Consider the following 25,090-nt stretch of genomic DNA (forward strand, 5'->3'; position numbering starts at 1 on the left):
CAGAGGAGAGGGGATATGGAATTGTGACTATTAATGAAAAGGCTTTGGTGCAAGAATGAGTTTTGGATAAGCTGCTCAATTGTCAATTCTGTTCAAGTCATTCAGAGCTAGGTTTACTTATGCTTTAAACTTAGTTTTCTTCATATTAGTGAAGCATGGTCCTCTAGGCTAGGACCACCAATTTACAAAACTGTTGTGGAACTGAGCAAAAAGCTGATCTGGGACTAAAAATCACCCATGAGATGATAGACCACCAATATTTTTAGACAGTTATGGCTTTTAAGGTACAAAATTTTTCAGTAAACCAAAGGAAAAGATTAAATTCCCAGAGACTCAAGCATGCAAGGTAAGCACTCTACCACTGAGCTAAGTCCCCAACCCTTTTCATTTTCAAGACAGGATCTCACTAAGTCGTCTAGGCTGGCCTCGAACTTGTGATTCTCCTACCTTAACCTCCTGAGTAGACGGGATTACAGATGTGAACCACTAAGTTCAGCTTTGATAATATCTGGATGCTGCAAGTTTTATAAACTTGTTTTTGATGTCTCAAAGACAGAAGTGAAAATTATGTCCCAATCTTGAGTATATCAAATAATCTAAATATTCCCAATGTAGCATGCTGGGTGACAATCATGGCTCCCTTTTAGAAACAGACCATCTGAAGTTAGACCTTTGGATTTAAAAAATAAAAACCTTTACAATGGCACAAACTATCTCCTCAACACACTCTTCTATTTTCTAGTTCCTTTAATTTGTTGCCCAGGCTCACCTTGGAATTCTGGGCTAAGTGATCTTGCCTCAGATCCCAAGAAGTTGGACCTACAAGTCCCAGGCCACTGCACCTGGCTGCTGCACCTTTAACATCAAGCTAATTCTAGTTCTGAACTGAGTAAGGCGGGTTAAATTTAATATTCTATATATTTTAATAGCTAAGCCTACAGATAAAAATAAATAACTTGTACCTCAAGTATCCTAAAAGATTAAATCTATGAAGACAAGCATGCCAAAATAATTCAAGAGTTTCTACACCTACCTACTGTAGCTGGAACTTCAGTGTGTAATCTGTGAAAATTGTGCACATACACTTTTAAAATAACTAGTTCTTCAAGATAAAAATAATGGAAACATTAAAAAAAAAAAAACAAAAAACCTGCTTCAACTGTGCTCAAGCAGATCCCTGTTCTATATAAAGAGAAGATCTAGCAGATAAAGGGAAAAAGTCCCCCAAAAGTTGGATGACTCAAAATAACGAAATCAAAGCAGCATCTTCTTTTAAAAAAACACTTTACCCACCTTGAACTATAAATTCAAAGCAAGTTTAGCATACCAAGGACCCAGTGTGATCAATTCTCTCATACCACAAGTTGTTACAGGCCTCAACTAGGTATAGGCACATAATATAATTCTTTTAATTGCAATTAAGGCTTTTCCCCAGTAACGGTCAATTTCACTGGGTTAAAGTAAAATTACATTCTCTAAATTCTCCATTTGAAAGGGTCTGTTGTACAGATCCCTTGCTCACTTGCCCTTATATTTCTACATCTAGACTACAAAGGTAATTCAATTAGGGTCCTAGCATACAGAAGGCTTTTGCACTGGTGACAAGAAGGAAGAAGTCTATAGTTAAATATCCCAGAAATTTATTTGATGTTTGCTTGAATACATTTTATATGGAAGATTAGGACTGCTATTGTTTGGGTTGGGTGTTGCTGGTAAATCTCAAAGAGTGCCAATTGGGACACATCAGAAATGGAAAGCACAAATCCAATTTTAGGACTGTTCTTAAAGATTTGCTCTAGTAAAATCAAGCCACTCCCTTAAAAAAATGCTCAGTGTTTTGGAGTCATTGTGTGAAAGCAGCTGACATTTAGGAGGGCATTTCATGTTCTGGTCTGTTGGAACATTTAAATACTTAGAAATAAAAAATAATCGGCTTTGAAGTTTTCAATACTGGAAAACTTTCAAGTCTAAGGTTTACAGCCAGGAAGGGCTGCTTCGTGTTCCTTAAATTGGACTGTTTCCCACAAAGTTAATCTTCAGCTTTGGCCTCCATTTCTTCTGCATCATCATCTCCATCCACTTCTGCATTTTCTCTCTCAAGCCTTTCCAGCTGCCTCGCAAGTTCAGTCTCATCTGTATCTGTGACCACTTTGGGCTGTGGAAGTAGAGGTATAATTTCAATGTGAAGTTGTTAAGTAGAATACAGATTCATTTTCATTTTGTATTACTACCTAGTATTTTAATTTTAACTCTTAAAGAAATACTTTCTAACTGTCATACCTGATCACCTTTGAGTACTGACTTATCACTAATAAATTCTATTAACTAATAAATAGAATATGTGAAATAATCACAGTGAATATATCTTTCAAGGCCACAACTACCTGCAAAAACATGCACCTTCTGGGCTCAAAATAAATCACTTGCTATTCCTTTTCAGAAAAGGAAATTGTTATATACACAGAGATACATATAGAAATTAAGTTTTGTTCTTCTTGAGATGAGGGAAAGACAGGAGATTAGTTTTTTTTTTTTTTCCCTTGTTTTTTTGAGACAGTATCTCACTATGTACCCTAGGCTGGCCTCAAACTTGCAATTTTCCTACCTCAGCCTCCTGAGTGCTGGCATTACTAGAGTATAACACAATGGCTGGCAAATTTATCATTTTTATTGTCTATTTTTCTCCCTGAGGTAAAAATAACTTAATGCCACCAGGGACTGTAGGCTAGAATAGCCAACATCCAGTGTTGATAGCTTTCCCCTTTTAGGAATCCTCTGATTATTTTATACTTAGTTCATTTGTAATCCTAAATGTATCTGATATGTTAAAAGGCAGTGATCAGGTATGTTAGAGCACAAATGATTTGTTTCTTAAAAACTTTAAGAACAAAGTAAAAATAAAGGCACTAATCTTACCTCCATTTGAACATTGAACACTCCCCTCTTTTCCTCAATCTTTTCTTTGATAACAGCCATAGCCTGATTGAGGACAGAGAGGCCTTCTGTTCTCTCCAGGGTTGTCGTAGTCATCACATACCTTGGAGGAGCTATTAGATTTATCTAAAAGAGAAAAATTCAATTATAACTGTATCTATAGAACACAACGACTAGGTTGTTATTAAACTGCTGTATTAACAAATCACCCCAAAACTCATTTTCCAATTCTTTAGGTTGGCAATTTGGGACCAGGTTTTTTTGTACATAGTAAAATCTAATTGATGTAATGATCTAATCCAGTACTACAGCCTATTGCAATACTGAATTAGAAGAATTACAATCTTTAGAGTGTCTTTAGTGGCTAAACTAACTACAGCTGTCACTAGCATAATGGATCATTATCTCTAGACTAATGGAAGAAATTCTTTCAAGAGATTCTGAGTAATATTCATCCAGTTTATTTTATTGCTAATGAAAGATGCAGCTCTAACCCATAAAAGTTGTGTGTGGGCAGTTGTGAGAGTATGTTACCCATCTCAAGGTAACTATAAGCATTTTTTTTTCTTTAATGAAAAGGAGGTTTAGTACTGCTGACCCACTCACTTTAGGAATCCCCATCTACTGTGATATAGCAGTAGCAACAAGAAACCCACTAGATAGTTACAAACATCCTCCAGAAATATCACGAAGAACCACAGCTCAATTCTAATAGCAAAAACCACTTTTGTTATGAAATAGGATGTATATACATTTTTTTTTTGGTACTGGGCCTTGAACATAGGTGAACACTCTACAACTGTGCTATACTCACAACCCAGTATGATTTAGGAAAAAAAAAAAAAGAAGGGTTGGTGGAATGGTTCAAGTGATAGAGTGCCTGCAGAGCAAGTTAAGAGGCCCCAAGTTTAAACCTCAATTACCACCACCACCACCAAAAAAAAAAAGAAAGGCTAGGAGGGTAGCCCTGTGGCTCTGGCTTCAATTCCTAGCACAAAAGAAAAAAACATCAAAACAAGTGATGACTTGTTTAGGGGGTTACTTCAGCAGGGCTGGAGAAAACTGATGACTCACCTTGATGGGCATGGTTTCTGTAGAACAGTTCAAACCTGCTCTCAGGGCTTCTTTGACAGCATCGATGCCTTCATAACCATAGCAAGCCACTTCAATATCTAAAACAGAAGAGTTCAAAGGCTGACACCAAGAAATATAAAAATACTTAAAGGATTAAAAGAACCAGAGTGATTGCAGATGTAGCATTCAAATACTCAGGAAAGTGCTCATTGACCTATCAATTAGAAATGAATCCCAGCTATTCATTTTCACAATTAAATTTTTTTTATATGTGATTGTAAACAGTATTTTATTTTTTGGTGCTGGGGACTGAACCTCGGGCTTTATGAGTGCCTTATCACTGAGCTATACCTCCAGCCCCTAGCATGTTTTTTGTATAGTATATGTAGAGGAAAAATGCCTGAAAGAAAATACCGCAAGCTAAAACAAGTGCTTAATCCAGGGGCATGGAAGGAGATCAATGTCTTGTTGAAATATATTAAAACATGCAGTTAAAAATAAATAAGTTTATTTATTTTGGGAGGACTAAGGTTTAAAATCAAGGCCTCACACTTGCAAGACAACAACCTTTTTTTGTGTTGACTGTTTTCGAGAGGGCCTTACAAACTATTTGGCACAGCTGGCCTCGAAACTCAATCCTTCTTATCTCTGCCTCCTGAGCAGATAGGATTACAGAAATGAGCCTACAGGTGTGAGGGCTAACTTAAGGTTAGTTGAAGTCATATGACTATTTTCATTTGTGTCAATATATACATCTTATGAGGCCTCTGTAGAAGAATAATTCCTTGGCTGAAGGTGTAGCTTTGTGGTATAGTGCTTGCCCAGCATATGTGAGGCCCTGGTTCAATACCAAGAACCAACCAACCAACAACAAACCAAAAGCAACCCCTGAAATGTTTCTTGCTATGAAATACAAATATTTAGAAAAATTTACAGTTGTTGATGCAGCAACATATGTTTTGGAAAGTCTCATCATTTAACAGCTTTTTTGGAACATGCAAATTATTTAAAAAATCATTTAAAAAGTCATTTACCTGCTCGAATTTTGACAGCCTGTGGAGTCAAACGCCTATTAATATTGCTAATGAGTACTTCCCGTTCTTTTTCATTCAAATCTAAACTATCCAAAATAGATGGGTCTCTAATTTAATAAAAACAAAACAAACACAAAAGGTCAGGGTTATATTACTGATAATTGAAAATACATACACTACACCACAGAATAATGCATGTAACAGTAAAGCACAGTTTTTAGTTTGCACAAAATTTTAACTATGTGTCTTTGGCCCTTTCCAAACCTTTTTCCAAAATGTGTAAAATGAGGATGAAAATACTGATGCTCACAAGATTACTATATTAAATGAGATAATGCAAATAATACTCCTAGCAGTACATGACAAACAAAACACTCAACCGATTACCAGAAGATTTTAGCAATCTGGCTAAAATAAACAATTTAATACCTCCTAATACATATGACACGGTACCATAATTAAGCATTTCCATTAGCAGTTCCTGCTTTAAAGAACTTACAATCTAGCATGAAAAGAACAAAATATGGCAAAATGTGTGAAACTAAAAGTACATCCACGGGTGCCAGGAGAAGGAGGTATTACTGCCAAGTTAGTGGTGCCAGGAAGGGCTTCATGAAGAGAGTAGCATTTCATCTGACCCTTGTAAATGCTACAGGATAGGGATCAGGGAGGGTCTTAGCCACTGGCATATTAGTTGAGCAAAGGAAAAAAAAAAAAAGAATGATTAAAGGAATGGTAGCATCATAATAAGCAATGTGAACTACTGCAAGAAAGTTATGATAAAAAAAAACAAAACAAAAGGAAACAAAACAAAACACCAAAGAAAGAGAAAAAAAAAAATGGTGTAAGCCAGCATCAGTCTTAAATAACATGAAGTCTGGTTAAGGACCAGAATTTGGGTGCAGTAATTTTCACTTAGGTAAGACAAACCAAAAGAAAGGTCTACAAAGTTGAATATATAGAAAATGGACAAGAGAGAAAAACAGATGTTTCAGAAAAGAAATACAATTAACAAACACGAAAAGTTGTTAACCTCACCAATAGCTAAAAGCATGCAATCAAGATAGCAGCAAAAGGAAAAAAAATCTGAGCTATATACCAAATGTTGATGAGGATGAGGGGAAAAGGAATACTTACACAGTTGCTACAGGGAATATAAATTATAGCATCAGTTTGGAGAGCAATTCAGCAAATCAACTGAATATAAGATAGTTATTTTATAGGTACAAAAATATGTATTATATAATAACAATAATAAAAAATAATCCTATGATCCAACAATTCCATTCCTAGGAACATATCTTAGAAACTTTCAAACGTATACACGAGACATACACGTTATTAATCAGAACATTGTTTGAAAAGTGGGACAAAAGGGAAAATTAAATATTTCTTAATAAGGGGAATGAATAAAACATACTCTCAGGATGAAATGCTATACAGAAGTTAAGATGAATGAATTAGAAACACATTTATCAATTTGGTAAAACCTGCTTAGTAATAGCCTCATAAGGCAAAGTACAAGCTATGGAAAGATACAACAATGGATTAAAATTTAAATACACAAATTATTCTACAAGTACTTTATGGATTTACAGGTTGCATGAATTGCTTGGAACCAGAAATATTTTGGATTTTTTCAGATTTTGGAATGTTTTCATGTATAGAATGAGGTGTACTGGAGAGGGGATCCAAGTCTAAACCTGAAATTCATTTATGTTTCACATATATTTTATACACACATCTTAAGGGTAATTTTTTTTTTTTTTGGCGTGATGAAGCAAAAAGAGCATTAAGGGAAAAGGAATCAAATATGCCAAGGCTTTGTGATAATGGAGGGGAGCTGGTAACAAAAGCTAAAGAGGTAAACTGGGGCTAGGTGATGACACTAAGCCAAGTTAAGAAATACTGACTGAGTCAGGTGCTGAGTTAGGTATCTTAACTATTTGGGATGCTAAGATGAGGAGGACTGTGGTCTGAGGCCAGCCTGGGCAGGGAGTTCACAAGATTTCCTGTCAATCAACAGCTGGGTGCAGTGTTGCACACTTGTCACCCCAGCTATGTCAGGAAGCATAAAATATTGTGACCAAGGCTAGCTTGGGCAAAAAGCGAGACTCAATCTCCAAAATAAGCAGAGGAAAAAGGCTAAAGGCACGGCTCAAGCAGTAGAGCACCTACTTAACAAGTGCTAAGTCCTGAGTTCAAACCTCAGTACCACTTAAAACAAAACAAAAACAAAACAAACACAAAAAAAGAAATAGAGACTGAGCTGGGGTGTAAGCTCAGGGCTATAGTAACTCCCTGGAATGCATATGGCCCTAGGCTCTATCCTAACACTATAAAACCCAAAACAAACAACAACACAACCAACCAACCAAAAAAAAAAAAATAGTAGAAAGTATTGACTGAAGAATTCAGAACAGAAAGATAGACAATAAACTACAGAGAACTTGACCCAAGAAAGGAAGTAACTGATAGAGATACTTGAGAAGGTGGGCACAGGTGGCAAGATTAGTTTGAGAGCAGGAAGGATATGAATTCCAGGAGCACAGGAGGAAACAGGTGAGACAGATAAGTATGTTTGGATAGTTGAAGGAAATAGAGGAGTTCTTGTGTGATGACTTCTATTTTCTTTGTAAAATAAAACAGGTACGGGGCACATCAGTTAAGAATGAGGAAGATGGCAGAGTGGGTTTTCTGAGGAAAAGCATGGTGAAGCGCTAAACAGACACTATGAAAATGAGAGGAAGGGTCGGGCACTGGTGGCTTAAGCCTGTAATCCTACCTACTTGGGAAGGTGAGATCAGGATCACAGCTTGAGGCCAGCCCAGGCAAACAGTTCGTGAGACCCCCATCTCCAAAATAACCAGAGCAAAATGGACTGAGGTGTGGCTCAAGCAGAGTGACTGCTTTGCAAGCATGAAATCCTGAGTTCAAACCCCAGTCCCACCAAAACAAACAAAACAAAACAAAAAAAAAACAAAACAAAAAAAAAAAAAGGAAGAACTGACCAGGAGCAGAGAGAATGTGGGACAGCAGTGAAGGCCCAGCTGAGATTGGCGACCATGAATATGCCGTGGCACCAACCTGTAGGACTGATTTTTCCTAGCAGCACCCAGCAGTCTATAAGTGCAGAGAAGGCAGGAACATCGATCCATGGCTGGATGTAACAGAAGGAAAAACAGGGCAAAAGCTCATGACATTGGCAAGAAAGTTGTTGAAATGATGGCTCATGGTGTGTCTATGTTGGATGAGAAAGTCAGGAAAGGGTGAAAAGACAAGAGAGAAAACCAGGTTTGGAACCAGGGCCTAATTCCTAAGAATTTAAGAAGATATACAGTAGGACCAACTATGAGGGAGGTAGAAGGATAGGAGGTTGTGGTAAAAGAATAGAATGTGTGAATTAAAGATTTTAGAGGCAGAGCAAACCCTGGCAATAGGCCCAGAGTGGGGCCACATGGAAGACTAAAGTGGCATGGGCTGAAGTTCAAAGGAATTGAGGTAAAGAAAACAAGAGGCTGTAGTTTTAGATGAGACATCCACATTGGTCCTGAAGTCATCAACGACAATAACAAAACTAGGAAATGAAAATGTGTAAGGAATGTGAGATGAAGCCACGAGTTATGAAGCTGTATCGTTATGATATATAAAAGTATAAAACTTGACCAGACAGTATTGGCTCACATCATGGGTCTTTTATACCGAAATATTTTAACCTAAATTTGGTGAGGACTTAATATGTGATTGAATGTCCGAATATCAACCTCTGTGCTGGACCCAGCAGCTAATATTAAGGCAGAATCAAGGTGTCCTTACGAGACAGCATGCTTAAATGCATCATAGGCACCATATCCAGGTCTCTTGTACTTGTCATCAAAGACCCAGGCAGTCCTCTGAAACAGGCTTTCTAGCTGCTCATCCTTGGTGTATTCTAACACCTCAGCAACATGGCGGAGAATGCTATAAACCTAGAAACAGAATGAAGAGCTTAACCACTCTGAACTAAGAGATCTATAAAAAAATAGCTATTTTTACATTTTAGTAGACAGTGTGATTTGATTATAGTTATTTTTTTGATAACAAAAGCTCTCCAAGTTCTTTCTTATAGAGAAACATTTACTTCCTCACAATAATTAACTCAAATGGGTATAACAAGTAGAAATAGTACACAATTTAGGGTCCTGAGATCTGGATCAAGTCTTGACAATGGGACAAATTAACATTCTGAATTTGTTTTGTCATTTGTGAAAGGGAGTCAGTGTCTCTCTCTACTGCAAAGAGCTTTTGTGTAGGCACAAATACATATAAACACATTATAAATAGAAAATTGTTACATAAATGTATGCTATTACTCCATGATAGCATAGAACTAATTAAAATTTTAATATTCCTTTTGCTCTGTTATCACATAATTATCTTACAATTTTACCTACCTGTCAAACTATTTTTAACACCATAAAAATAATATAGGGTTTAGAGAAGAGAAAAAGCATCTTACAAGGTTTTCATGTTACACATGAAAATTGAGGACTAGAGGTGTGGCTCAAGTGGTAGAGTGCCTGCTTTGCAAGTGTTAAGCCCTGAGTTCAAACCCCAGTCCTGCCCCTTCCTCCACCCCACCAAAAAATCTTGTGGGGTGAGGGGGCACAAACAGTGTATACACATGTAATCCTCACTTTTCAGTCTCCCAAATAGTGAGACTATGGGTTCATGCCACTGTGCCAGGCAAAAAGTCATTAAACAATGTCCTAGGGAGACCAAAAAAAAAAAAAACAAAAACAAAAAAAGAGGAAGTTTCCTAAAGCAGTGCTTTTCAAACTTGGTGGGACTTGAGATTCGACATTTCTAATATGCAATCAGGTAATACCAATGCTCCTATCCAAAGACTGCATTCTGAACGTTAAGGTCATATTAAAAATGGTTTTCATATGTCTAAACCACACTACATTTTACTTATGTGTAAACAAACACATAAAACAAATGGAGAAATCTGAATTACAATTTGATGGACCTTAGATCTCTAGTCTACCTCTTTTACTGGGGTTAACCAAGATTAAAATTTTTTTTCTTTTTCTCAAACATATTTACTTGGCATTTTATCTTGAGGACAAGAACATACATAGCAGAAAAGAATAAAATACATCAGTGAAAGGAAGAGAAACCAGAGATGACACCATTAAGAACTGAGGGCTGGGCTAGGTAGGGCATGGCATACTGATAGAGCACCTAACTAGCAAGCACCAAGCCCCAGTAGTGAAAAAGGTTTTTAAAAAAAAAAAAAAAAAAAAGAGGATCTGGAAGTGTGTGTATGTGTTGTAGCTTGGTAGTAGAATTTAGCATATGCAAGGCACTAGACTCAATCCCAAACATTAGCACACAAAAAAGCATAAACAAAAATACCGTACTAGTGACAGGTCCCTGGACTCCCAGACATTTTACAAACCCTTACTCATTTTCAACAAACAGTTTCTCTTCTTTGTTACCCTTATCCCAGAGAAGAGTTGGAAGACAAGAGCCATCTTGTTGGAACACAACACCATCCCAATCGGAAACAAACTAAGTTGCTGGGTGTGGTGACACAGGTCTGTAATCCCAGCTACTTGAAAGGATGAAGCAGGAGGATCACCTGATTCTACAAGTTTAAGATTTATTTGGGCAACAATAGTGAAACCCCATTTCAAAAAGGTAAAGAAGATAAGGCTGAGGAGATAGCTAGGTGATAGAGGACTTGCCTAGCATGCCAATTAATCAACCAAATAAAAAAAAAGAAATTTAAGCTGGCTGAAATCACAGTTAATTTAACTCAAAAAGCTAGTTAAAACGCAAACTTATAGTGCTGAGTTGGAACAACACATACTGATTACTTAATAAACACACAAATAGTGGACTACCCAGGTGCTGCTGGCTCACACTTGTAATCCTAGCTACTCAGAAGGCAGACATCAGGAGGACTGAGGTTTGGGGCCAGCCCGGGCAAGTATTTGGAGGCCCTATCTCGAGAATATCCAACACAACAAAAAAAGGTTGGTGAAGTGGCTCAAGGGGTAGAAGATCTGCCTAGCAAGCGTGAAGCCCTGAGTTTAAATCCCAGTACTGCCCCCCAAAAAAAAGAAAAAAAAAAAAAAGCTAATCTGGGGAAAAACTTTTATTCAACTAAAACATTAACTTACAGTTTTGGATTTTGTGAATTTGTCTTCACATTTGATTGCTTCCTCTGGAGAGACTCTTCTTTTTGATAAGTCAATATATCCTGTATGAGAAAATTTTGAAAGGAAATTACCTATATTCAGGTGCCAGGATATTACTGTGTTTGGCAAGCTTACATTTATTCCCCACTACCATATGAACAAAATACTTCCATAAGAAATAAAAGACAAGAGATTTGTCTTCCCAAATGTGTTTTTATTATCAGGTAATTATAAACTCCCCAATACCTTGGAGGAGGGAAATTAATTTTTGAATTATCTAATTGAAAGCTAAATCTTTCCTTTCTCTACTTTGTCCTTCTCTGAGCTTCTGCAGAATGAGAATTTACTATGACTTGATTCAGTTTAAGAGTCAGAGGTCACACAAAAAAGGAAAACATTAAAAGTGACATCCACTGAATGAGTACCATCTCTGAGTGATGATGACAGTGCTTAAGCGTGTCACTGAACCCTCAGAACAATCCTGTAGGGTAGATCCTCTTTCCCAGATGCTTTAGCCTTTTAATCTGAAGAAACTAAGACCCAAGAAAGGTTAAGAAACTTAGAAAGTGTCAAGCATCCAGAACATAGCAGAAACCCACAAACCTATGCATGATTAGGACTTCAGCACAATGCTAAGCAGCAGTGGTAAGAGTATTTTTGCCTTCTTCTTCATATTGGAGGAAAATGTTGCCTTTTCCTAGACATCATTCATTAGATTAAGGAAATTCCTGTCTATTTCTACATTGCTGAACTTTTTTCCTTTTTAAATTATGAATGGGTATTGAGTTTTGTCAAATTTATTTTGCTTAAGTATAGTTTTCTCTCATATTGTTAATAAACATTGACTTTCACATTCTAAGCATTTCTTTCATTAAAAAAAAAAAACTACTATAAAACCTGCATAGGCCTATTTGTTTGTTTTATTGTAATTTTGGCTGTACTGGAGTTCTCTGAACTCACGGCTCCAGACTTGCTAAGCAGGCTCTCTACCACTTGAGCTACACCTCCAATCTTAGGCTTCTTTGTGAACGCAAATTTCCCTTTCACTTGGGTCAATACTAGAAATGGGATTGCTGGGATTGTACAGCCAAATTGTTTTCAAAACATGTAATATGTTACATTTTCTTGGGTAATGTGAAACTGTTCATGTTGGTTTTTTTAATTTTTCGAGATGAGGTCTGACTACGTTTCCCAGACTGGCTTCAAACTCCTATGCTCAAGAAATTCTCCTACATCAGCCTCTGGAGCAGCTGGGATTACACAAGTGCACACACTGCCTGTCTAGCTTTTTTCCCCCACAGCTGGGGTCACTGTTACTAACTTGCAATTTCCTACTAACCAATTATGTTCAACATCTTTCTGTTTATTTGCTATCCATTTTCTTTGGTGAACTATTCAAATCTTTGGCTCTTTTTAAAATAAGTAGTTTTTCAGATATTCTGGTTTGTCCTTTTATTCTATTAGTCCTTTCCAAAGAACCTAAGTTTTTAATACTTGATGAAATTCAATTTAATATTTTTCTCTTCATAGATTATTCTTTTGGTGTTGTATCTAAGAAACTATTACCCAACCAAAGACCACAAAGACTTATTCCTATGCTTTCTTCTTAGAAGTATTATAGTTTCAGATTTTACACTTAGGTCTATGCTTAATGTTAAATTGATGTTTCTATAAGGTCAGATTTATGAAGTATTTTTTTTTTTTTGCATATGGACATCCAACTGTCACAGCATCACTTTTAAAAAGACAATTCTTTCTCCATTCAGTTAATTCTGTATCTTCGTTGATAATCAACTGCCTAAGTGAGCATGCACATACAATTTTGAGAGTTAAATCAAACTGGTATTCCACTTTTCAGTTAAGAGTTAATATTATTCCACTGCATGTAAAATATATAGATTTACCATTTCCTGCCCTTTGTGTTTTAGTTGTCAAATGTATTATGTTTGCCTTAAACACTGTTCTGTTTTCTTAGATTCTGCATTTGTCTTTTTGGCATCCATTCACCAGAGAGCAACAGTTCCCCCTTATTCTCAGGGGATATGTTTCAAGACTTAACCGTGATGCTTAAAACTGTGGATAGTACAGAATCATGTCCCACATGATGACATCTTGGTCACCAACAGACTGCATATATGTAGGTGGTCCATTAAGACTGTAACTTAGGACAAAGAAATTGCCTAGCAACACATTTTTTAGAAACAAGGTCTCACTATGGAGCCAAATCTGTCCTGGAACTCACAATCCTCCTGCCTCAGTCCTGAGTGCTGGGATTACAGGGGTACACCACCTTGCTGTACCCCTTCTTAAGTGATGCATGACCGTGTATGTCTTTCCTACACATTAATAACTATGATTAAAGTGTTCTACCACTGAGCTAGAGCTGCAACCTATGATTTTTTTTTTCTTCTGAGACAGGGTCTTGCTATGACTCCTGGGCTCAAATAATCCTCCTGTCTTAGCCTCCTGAATGTAGGCATGTGCCACTGTACCTAGCCTATTTTCAGCTTTTTTTTTTGGGGGGGGTGGTACTGGTGTTTGAACTCAGGGCCTTGTGCTTGCTAAATAGGCATTCTACCACTTGTGCTATACCCCCAGCCCTATTTTCTGTATTTTTCATGCTCTGGCATTTGTGGCCTCAATGACTGGAGTGAGAATGCCCCTCCAAGGGCCTGCCATTTCTTAACAGGAGTTAAGCAATGTTGTGTGTGTGGAGCTCATATATTCTCAGCATAAGCCAATGTTTCTCCTGCCCTAAATTAACCCAGAAGGTACCAATTATTAGCAGTCCTTGTGTCCCAATGCTTGCCAAAGTCATTCAGAATGGCCAATTCTAAGTTGTTTATCCTGACCTCCCTCACTTTTCCTGAAGAAACCCTAATAAAAGCTCTTCCCCCTAGCTCCTCCCCGACATGAGAAATGTAATAAAAATCCTCCTGCTATGGCATTGGTTTGTCATTACTCAAGAATGTATTTGGCAATACATTCTTACTTTTTATTTATCGGAAAATGTGTTCATTTTGACTTTCATTGTTCAATATTACCTTTGGAAACACAATTCTCATCTGACTTTTTTTTCCTTTCAGTGGCTTGAAAGTTTAGTTCAATGCTCTGGCCTCTATTATTTCCAATAAGAACACCATAGTAATCGGTATCACCATTCTCCTGTATGTAACACGTTGGTTTCCTCTAGCTACTTTCAAGATTTTGTTTTTCCCTCAGTAATGTGGTGTCCCTAGATCTAGTTTTCTTTTTTTCACAGTAAGTTTTATTTTGCATTGTATCTGAGGCACTAATGAGAATAAAGGAAGAAATTAAAGATCAATTCTGTATTCAATTTTAAGAAGTCTCATAATAATGAAAACAAATTTTGAAAGTATGAAATGTCATATTTACAATACAGAAAATATACTATGGGGAGTTCCTAACAAAAGGTGCAATCTTTCAAATCTGAAGACCCTAATCTACGTTGTTCTGCTATTTTCCCCAATTGCAACTAGAATTCTATGAACAAAACTAATAATAAGGGAAGTTTTGGGGGCAAATAAGGCTAAGAGGGATTGCGACACTGGCCTTGAGAAACAAGTACGCTGGTCTAATGTCCAACCAACATAATGATATCAAAGCTTGCAAGCCTAAATACTCACAGCTAAGATTTGGTCAAGGACACAATTCTCTTTAAGCTACAATTTCAAGATTACATATAAAATCATAGTTCTTCTGACAGCAAATTCATGCTAAGTATTTTAAGACAATTTTTAACTTTTGGTGAAGGAGTCAAAATAGTAATTAGGAATTTTTGTTTAGCTGGTTTTGCAGTACTGGGGTTTGAACTCAGGATCTTGAGCTTGCTAGGTGGGGGTTTTACAGCTTGAGCCACATTCCCAGCCTAATAATCAGGATTTTTAGAAATGAAAAATGATGTGCATTTGAGGTTAATAAAATGAATCAATGACCCAACTCTGTGTGGTCCCTAAATAATTACCTCTTCCCAGGCTGCCAGGATAAACAAATGAATTTAAAAAAATTAGAAGCTAACATACAGGAAGGTATTTTAAAAACTACAGACATCGAAAAAGGAAAAGGAGTGGCTGAAGTGGTAGAGCACCTGTCTAGCAAGATGAAGTCTTAAGTTCAAATGCCAATACTGCCCCCTTCCCCACCGAAAAAAAGACCTTCAGATATGTTGTATTTCTTCAGAAGAGCTTTCTTTGAAATGTATACTTATATAAGCAAGGTAAGAAATACAGGAAAAACCAACCTAAAGACTGGTATTATAGTAATCAGTAGAGTTTATTTAATTAATCCTATTTAAAAAACCTTTTTTTTTTTAAACTAGGGCTTGAACTCAGGGCCTGACACTTGCTAGGCAGGTGCTCTATCACTTGAGCTGCTTCGCCAACCCTTAATTCTATTATTTTAAAAACCTTCAACAAAAGGGCACTGAAGTTCTTCAGTTCATGCAAACATATTAGAATGCTATTGTTCACACACCTGCTGTTTTACAGCAGATACTAGTTTGCCAAGCTTCAGATGGCAAAATACTAAGTTGTGAATTTGGTACTGTTCAGTTAGATGGTTCTTTTTGCTCTGGGGACTCTGGTAGCATGTGTTGTTATGATCACCCTGTCACCCCTATTTGTTTTCCCCCACAGTTGAATCTACTAGGGTGGAACACACATGTCCTCAAGATACAAGGCCTAGCCGGATGCCAGTGGCTCATGACTTTAGTCCTAACTACTTGGGAGGCTGAGATTTGAGAGAGTAATGGTTCAGGTTGCCTGGGCAAATAGCACGAGATCCTATCTCCAAAAAATACTAGACCAAAATGGACTGGAGGTGTGGCTCAAGCAGCACAGCGAGTGCCTGCTTTGCAAATACAAGGCCTTGAATTCAAATCCCAGTCCCCCCTCCCGCTGACACGGCAAAAAAAAAAAAAAGCCTCCCACAAATCCACTGGATATCACAATGTTTGGTTTAATAAACTCTCTCATCAATTATATTGGTTTCAGGTGCTGCTGGATTGCTCATTTCTTAACCTCTCTTTTTGCTTTGTTTCCATCTTTTCAACTCTCCTCCAATCTAGTATGCACATAGGCACTGTGACTAGTGACCTGAAGAAGACAGCCACCATCTATTGCAGTTGCTACAAATTTTCCAACTTTCAGAATAAATATTCCACACCAGTCAGTTTTGCCACTCACTATAATCTGGGTGGCTGAAAAGTACTTTTCTACCACAAGTCCTGAAATGTGGCCAAACACTTGATTCTACCAGTGGTGTCTTCTTGAACACTCAAGTTAAATCGAACACTTTGTAAGAGTTATCACTTTCATATTCTTGAGGAGAAAGGGAATTCCAGGAAGCCATTATACTGCTGGTAGCCAGTTCGAGAGGCAATTTTAATAGCATTTATCCTGCACCAAGGTTATGGGGCTACTTACGAATTTATGGATTTTTTCCTTTCAACAAATACAGGAAGCTTTTGGCTATTTCTGTTCTTCTGCCCTCTATTGGAATAGAACGTTTGATATTGAATATTTTTCACCCATATTTTCTATCCTTCGAATTGGTTACTTTTCAGTGAGTTACCTTCACTGAGCCATCTGTCATCTTTAACCTGTTGTTAGTCATCTGCAGTGACTACCTTCCTCCTTTCTGTATAGGTCAATTAAAAAAAAAGTTTAGCAATTTTGGATGTATCCTGACCATTATGAATAATATTTATATTCCTGTATGTCCCTCTTATGAATGCTGATGCAATTAGCTGTCTCAAAGACTCTCCAAGTGGGAAGCAACTGAAATCTTCAAAATTTTGTCTTTTTGGGCTGCTTGGTGGCCAAACTGTGTATTAGCAGTTCAGGGACTCAAAAAAGTTTGGGCAGAACCTATAAACAAATACAGACATTCTCCCTTTGTGGCTCTTTCTAATCCCAGTAACTACTGTCACTTCCCAACTTTCCAACTGCTGTGGCTGTCTAGTTTTTATTTTTTTGTTGTGGTACTAGAGTTTGAACTCAGGGCCTTGTGCTTGCCAGGCAGGTGTTCCACAACTTGAGCCATATGCCCAGCCCTTTCTACTGTGGGTACTTTTTGAATAGGGTCTCAACACTTATGCCCAGGTCAGCCTGGACTGCCATCTTCTTATTTATGCTTCCCGTCAACTTGGAGTGACAGGTGCACACCACAGCACTCAGTTTTTTTTTTTTAACTGAGATGGGGTCTCGAGAATGTCTTACCCTAGCAGGCCTTGAGCCACGATCTTCCCGTTTTCTACCTCTGAGTAGCTAGGATTAAAAGCAGGAGCCACTGTACCCAGCTGTTGAGAACTGTTGTCTCTGGTTCTTAAGCCAGTAATACTGCAGATTTTCCACTAGAATCCCAGCTGCCCTGCTTGATCCTGTTTTCAGCATGTACTTAGGCAAAAAGCAGTTCCTTTCTTCCAAGTGTCTACTTGCCTTCAGTTTTGATTGCTTCTCATTGTCTTTAGGTAGTTGTTTTTCATGTGTGTTCATGATTTGCAGTTGTTATGGCTAAGAAAGACTGAATCTTTTTGTACCAGAAATGGATCCTCTCTACAGGCTCTTTTGTACTTTGTTTTTTCCTTATCCCACCCTGGAGATCTTTCCATATCAGAGTATTCAGATCTCATGCTATTTAAAAATGCAGATTCATTTTAATTACTATTTTTATTTAATCCTGTACAAATTCTGCTATAGAAATATTTTAATACATCTTTTTATTGTACTTATCAAAAATATATCTTTCCATCTTATTTTTTGATTGCAGCTGAAGATATGACTCCTTTCGTATATATCCTTTATATCGTATAAAAAGAAAAGGTAAGACACAATTCGAGGTCCTACTGGGACAGTGATGTAGTGGCTTATATTAATTTATGGGACAGCCTTACTCTTTTGGGTAGGCTACAAGTAAGTTATATCAAAACATCTGTTATAATCAATATGCTAAATGGTAGTCACTACCTAAAGGATAACGTAAGATGTTTAAGTGAATCATGTAAGACTATAATTAGAAAAAATGAAAATGTCAGCATGTATAAAATTGGTCACTTGCAGAAGTAGCAGTAAACTGGATGGTTGAGGAGATTTAGAAAAACAAGCCCAATCAAGGTCACTGATAATGCAGTTATTCAAGCAGAACAATAATTAGTTTCCTGAAACTAACACCTAATAAATTACAGTGAGATTACTGAAACCAAAATCTATTGAATAGTATCCAATACTGTTTAGGAAAAAAATGTGTTCACAACGGTGATGGTTTACTGGGGTCCAGGAAAGACACCCAGTAAGCAAAAAATGAATACTCATTCAGCACTGTCTGAAAAGACCTTACAATGTTTGTGGAGACACAAACATCCTAATTATCAGACAGACATAATATTGGATTTCAGATGCATGCACACAAAGCATGTTACTTCTTTAAACTTATATAAAATACTCCTAAAATCCATTTACTTTTGCCTCGTTTCCTTGTTAGACCAATAATATGACTTCTAATTTAGCTTCAATTAAAAAATTATCTAACATCCAAATGAATCAAATAAGATGACCAACATGGATGAATGAGTTAGTACTCTAGTTTACATATTTGTCTTTTCTGGGTTTGGTTATCATGAGTCAATTACCAAGATCCTCATAGACACTGGAGAAAAAGGTTCAAGTTCTTTACTAACCCTGCGCTGGGTATGGCGACTCAAGGCTGTAACTAGCCTCTCCAGAGGTGGAGATCAGGCGGATCAAGGTTCAAGGCCAGTCCAGGCAAAAAAGTTCATAAGACCTCATTCTCAAAATAAAACCAACCAACCAACAAACAAAAAAACCCAAAACCTTCCCCCCATTCTCAACTAATAAAAGCTGTGTCAATGCACACTTGTCACCTCAGCTAGATGGGAAGTGTAAATAGGTGTACCTGTTGGAACAACGTTGTATATAAAAGAATTTTGGGGGCCGAGGTCCTGGAGTTTGAACTCAAGAGCTTCACCCTTACTAGATGGGTGGACTACTACTTGAGCTGCATCCCTAGCCCTGCAAAAGAATTTAAGTATAAAAGGTTTTTTAAGTGCAGTAGACAATTTTTACTTTAAACCATTAAGTCTGAAAAACTTACATTTTTATAATTAGTTTTATAATTATGTAATAATTTTTACTTTTCACTTACCTTTTTCTTTGTCCACTCTAATAACTACTACACATTCATTCCTGCCAATTCGGATGAGTTTATTTATAGAACGAATACGTCTTCTAGATAATTCACTAAGAAGAATCATGCCTTCAATGTTGTTGTATTCCAGCAAGCTGACATAAGCCCCCATTTCAGCAATGGACCTTACATTCACCATCACTACATCTTCCACCTCAGGAAATTTGTGTTGATAAAATCTACAACTTAGACCCGGCATTCTGCAATTTAAACAAAAGAATTGAGTGTCTGGTTAAGGTTGAAATAAAGAAATGCCAATTTTTTATAATTTGCTCCTGAAAGAAAAGAAAAGATAGTTACTAGTTTTCTTATCTCTTTCAACTTCTCTGTTTTTTTTTTTGGCAGCACTGGGGCTTGAGGTCAAGGCCTCACCTTTGCTAGGCAAGTGCTCACCACTTGAGCCACTCTGCCTTTTTTTGTGTTGACTTTTTTCAAGACAGGATCTCTCAAACTATTTGCCTGGGCTGACCTCAAACTTCCATCCTCCTGAGTAGCTAGGATTATAGGTGTGAGCCACTAGTGCCTGGCTCCTAAACTTCTTAAATGGCACTGGAAAACATTAAGAAACCAAGCTTTAATTTTTATTTTGCTCCACTTTTTTATAAGGCTTAGGTAATCCTCTGCCATCAGGTACAGAGGAATCGTAAAAAAATAATGAACATCTATAAATTACTGCGAGATCTAAGGATTAAAGGAATACCTCGAGAGTAAATACTACTGTAATACCATCACTTTAAACAGGGTGTGGTGATGTATTCCTGTAATCCCAACATTGTAGAGGCTGAGGCAAGAGGATTGCCAGTTTAAAGGTCAGCCTGAGCTACATAGTGAGACGCTGTCTCAAGACAAGACAAAACCACCTCCACAAACCACCATTTTAAGGAATATCAAATAATGGGTAGCATCACCGCTATTGTAATAGTATCGTAGTATTACCTATCAGCAAAACTAAGCCACTCTTTCTCCATGTCAGCTCAAACTGCAAATGCTACTACTCAGTGTGTAAGGGGAAGAGCCTTCTGAACATAAACCTTAAATTATGTACCAACTGATAAGCCCAATCTTTATTTTCTTTCTTTTTTTTAGTTGCTGGGGATTTAGAGTACAAACAAGGCAAGTACTCTACCACTGAGCTACATCCCTAGCACATTATCACCTATTATAGCCAAAATTATAGTACCCCATGTCAAGGGAATAAAAACTTACTAATCACAAAATATGAGGCTTAAATATTCCTCATTCCCATAATTTCCAGCTTCTATCATTCCCATTATTCACCAATATTTATTTATCAGTGCTAGGGAATGAACCCAGGGCCTCACACATACTGGGGAAGAACTCTACCTTTGTGCTATACCCCTAGTCCCTCTATTTTTTATTTTGTTGGATAGGTATACTTAATTTTGAGAATACAAACTTCCATTTCTATAGAATTTAAGTTTCTCTTAATCTCTATGCATGAAAGATATTTATTATTCCCTTTAAGTCATCCAACCTATAATCAGTACCAACCCTTTCATGACCAGAGCTGGAAATCGTAGCACAGACAGAAGTATATTTAAAAAAGGAAAACCTTAGGGATGGAGGTGTAGCTCAAATGATACAGCACTGGCCTAGCAAATCCAAGGCCCTAAGTTCAAACCCCAATACCACCAAAAAAAGGTGAAAATTCATTTAATAACTTATTTTTTCTGTTAATTAGGAAATAAGGCACCAATACTTGACCTTGGAAGTAGACCATTTACATTCACCATATCAAACACAGAAGCTCTGCTTCAGTGCAGTATGAGAATGACTGCCTGGCACCCAGTTATTCCACCTCCCACTGGGAAGATATATGAGGGACTTACACATCTTTCCATTACCTACAGGGTTCTATATAATTTGGCCAATGCCTATTACCACTCTCTTCCTGGTTCTCTCCATTTTGTAGATGAAGAACTTGTTCTTTCATGTTCTGATAGGTGGTAAGAGTCATGTTTTGAACTTATGAAGTTTGGGTTCAAACCTGTGCTCTTATAAAATAAGGATATGTTTTCCCTCAATATTATTGCTGTTATAGTTACAAACAGCTTACACAAAATATTATATTCAGTGCTGGGGGCATATGCTACAAATCAGTGCAAACTATTAGTGCTAATCTATTCTGTTTAGCAACAAAGTGCAACATACTTAGCAGAGATGTATTTCTCCCCCAGCTTGACAAAATAGGGACTTAGGAAACAAAGGGAAGTAGACTCTCAATGGCCAGAATTACCCATTAAGAAATAGCTGAGCTGGCTGTTTCATTTTAAACAGGATTTATGGGGGAGGGCAGCAACTGTTTTCAAATATCTGTATATAAAGTACTTGTGCTTGAAAACTAAAAAAAGACTTTCAAAATGGATATGAAGAATAAATGATGTCATGGACATGTGTGGAGCAGTTTTAGAGATTTAACACGTTAGCCACATTTACTTACCAAGTTTCTTCAAACACTGAAGGTGATGCTTTTGGGGATTAATTAGATGGTTAAAAAAACATAGGCAATAGAGTACGAGAATCCAGAAGGGAGATATTGGTACTACTTCTTTGTTTGCCTTTTTTTTTTTGGTGGTGGTGATTCTGGGGTTTGAACTTGAGCCACTCTGCCAGCTAATACTACTTAAGGCACAAGTCTCCTTGTAACATATAGAGTAAATAAAGGAATACTGCGATGGCATGTTAATCACTGTAAAGATAGAAAGTAGCCAGTAACTACCAGAGTCCATACCACAAGGAACCTGCATATTGGGTGTTAAGATTTTTGAACATGTTACCTTATGGAATGCTAGTAATGTTTTTTAAATAAACCAACCAACCAGCCAGGATCTGGTGGCTCAAGCCTATAATCCTAGGTACTTGGGAGGCTAAGATCAGGAGGATCAAAGTTTGAGGCCATCCCAGGGAACTAGTTCTGGAGACACCCCATCTCCAAAATAACCAGAACAAAATGGACTGCAAGTGTAGCTCAAGTGGTAGAGCACCTTGTTTGAAAGTGTGAAGCCCTGAGTTCAAATCCCAGTCCCACCAAAACAAATTTTTTCTCAGTCAGGAAAGCAGAAATCACAGCGGGCATCTACTCAGCCTCTATCATTTTCAAGTGTCAAGCCAGGCAAGAAGCCTTGTGAACAGTCCTATACCTGGGTTTCAGTCCTTGCTCTCCTAGTTAGCTGTGGTTACTTGGGAAAGGCATCCCTTAGAACTCTATTTTTTCATCTGTGCTATGTACCTCATAGGTTTGCTGAGGGTATCAAATAAAATAAAATACATAAAAATACATTTTGAAAAATGTAATGTCTATGCAAACATAGACATTAAGAGACAAAGGAAGCATTATTTTCATTTTATAACTTAATTTGTTAAACTTTTTTTGTACAGGTCTACTATGTAGTAAAACACTATTGGAACAATAAGGATTCTTACCTAGAAAGTTTAGTGTGGGAAACAAACTAGTGAGAAAATAATTACAATAGGAACATTATGAAAGGAACACAGTAAAGGAATAAATTAACAGAGAATCAAGGAACAGAAATATTAAATGACTTTCGAGGGCAAATGCTTAATACATACTAAAGCAGGAGTTAAACCCAAGTCTGTTGACACTAAAGTTGAGTGTCCTTCACCCACGAAGCCTCATTATGTCAAAGTACAATACTTTTATGTGTTTTTGTTCTTCCTTTTTTTGGAGTCAGGGTCTTGCTATGTTGCTCAGACCTCAAATTCGGTTTTCTCCTGCCCCAGTCTCTGGAGTAGCTGAGGTTACAAGTACACATTGCTGCACCTGGCTGTTACGTGTTCCGATGTTAAAAAAAAAAAAATCATCCACCTCTCAACCAAACTCCAAGATAATCTCAGATTCTTTGTACTGTCAGTAATTTTGCCACTACCAATGGTAAGTAAGGCTTTTTTTTTAAAGTCAGTACATGGTCAAGTCACCATAATGGATAAAGTTCACATTCCTTTCCAAAATAAAGTATTAGCGTTGGGAAAACTCTTATCCTGCTCCACTGCTTTCTGTAATGCTCGTTGTTCTTGGCCTAGAGGGTGCCACTCAAAGCTTTTAAACAATTTCACTGTAGTTGAAATAGGAAGTACTGCCAAATCTCTACAAACATTACTGTGTACCAGCTACATCTTTTGAGAATCAGCGACTGTCACTGGCACTACACGAACTGAGAAAAGTAAACTTCTACATAAGTAACAAAGTTTTGAAAAAGTTTTTTCCTTAGTAACAACTCAATCGGGGGAAAAAAACCCAAGACCTCTCTGGCTCCTTCCTTTCTTCAAGAAGCAAAGTTTTTTTTCTTTAATGATAATTACAGTAGCAGTCTAAAGTTTGGAGATAAAGAGGCCTCAGAATCTACACACGCATATAACTATTTAACACGCATTAAGTATTCCTTAATCTCAGTCTTTTAGTTCTTGATAATTACAAGACCCCAGTTTTATTCTCACTAGTGGCAAAATAAGACAAACTGACACTAACTGCAGTAAAAACCTCAGCAGCATGACTTAGTTTCAAGGGGTGGCTCATTCTCATTCTACAGAAATGCGCGACGCGAGCATCAATTTTAATGATCATATTAATGAACTATTCTTTGGACCCAGCTCTTTCCAATATGGTGGCCCTCCTACTGGTTTCTTGGAGAAGAGTCCGGTCTGGTTTTCACTGAGAACCAAAGGAAATTCTTGGTAGTACTGTTGGGGCGGAAGGAAAAATAAATTCCCGGCAAAAGCAAAGAGCTCAGATCCTGGGGCAGGAATGGGGTGTCAGGGCGTCCTCCCGAAACCGCCCCCCGCAAGCCTTCCTCTTTAAACATATCGAGGGCGCTGAAAATCCGCCTGGCCCACTTTCCTTCACGAGATTCCTCCGCTGGCACAACGATGGTTCGGACACACAGCGACACCGAGCCGGCGAGAAGGCCCGGGACGGAGCCAGCGGGAGGTGGCGGTGGTGTCCAGACACTTCCCGCGCAGGGACGGGAAAGGGAGGGAGTGCTAGCCCGGGCCTACCCTCTTTCGACCACTCCTGTTACTGGACACGAACTAAAGTGAGTTCTTGGGAAAACCGAGCTGCGGGATCAGTCACCTGAGGTATGTATGTGAATCCCGCACTAGGGTCCCACGCCGTGCTCTTTAATCCAAGCGATCAGACTTGATACACCCGCGCCGGCTGCCGAGCCTCCTCAGCGTGCGCTGCGCCCAACCCCACCGCGCATGCGGAACCACCTCGCACTGCGCAAGCGCCGACGGAAAAGGCCCGTCTTCATCACTGATCATAGAGTCTGGGTCCTCCGAGAACTAGGCCGCCTGGGCCATAGCAGGACCTAAAAAGGAGATATTCTCGCTCTTGATTTTGCTAAGTAATCTTCATGGCACGGAAAGTGGTAGGACTCATTCCTTATCCCTGAAGAATGAGTCCTCTCTCAAAGCTTTACTCAACCATGAGGTGGCGCTGTGACTGAAGACGAAAAGCGGAGGAGAAGGAGTGCAACCCTTTCTCCTCTCATCCAGCGCGTACAGCGACCTGCGCACACTGGAAGCCCGACCGGGCGGGGACTGGCGGGGGAGGATGTGGGGGGCGGAGCTGGGAAGCAAACCGGAATTTCGCGTGCG

The 25,090-nt window shown here is 38.0% G+C and overlaps 1 protein-coding gene across 1 annotated transcript; it reads right to left on the reverse strand.

Annotated features, from left to right (window-relative positions):
• Positions 1–1,623: 1,623 nt before the first annotated feature.
• Positions 1,624–24,996, reverse strand: Eif2s1 (eukaryotic translation initiation factor 2 subunit alpha). The gene is made up of 8 exons (XM_020184228.2): positions 24,564–24,996; positions 19,412–19,653; positions 11,213–11,292; positions 8,859–9,010; positions 5,043–5,149; positions 4,009–4,106; positions 2,917–3,060; positions 1,624–2,155 (listed from the first exon to the last, which is right to left on the reverse strand). Exons 2-8 carry the CDS (start codon positions 19,650–19,652, stop codon positions 2,030–2,032), a joined length of 948 nt encoding a protein of 315 aa, XP_020039817.1. The 5' UTR covers position 19,653; positions 24,564–24,996; the 3' UTR covers positions 1,624–2,029.
• Between the last annotated feature and the right edge of the window lie 94 nt (positions 24,997–25,090).

This window comes from Castor canadensis, chromosome 3, assembly GCF_047511655.1.
Source record: "Castor canadensis chromosome 3, mCasCan1.hap1v2, whole genome shotgun sequence".
NCBI lineage: Eukaryota > Metazoa > Chordata > Mammalia > Rodentia > Castoridae > Castor > Castor canadensis.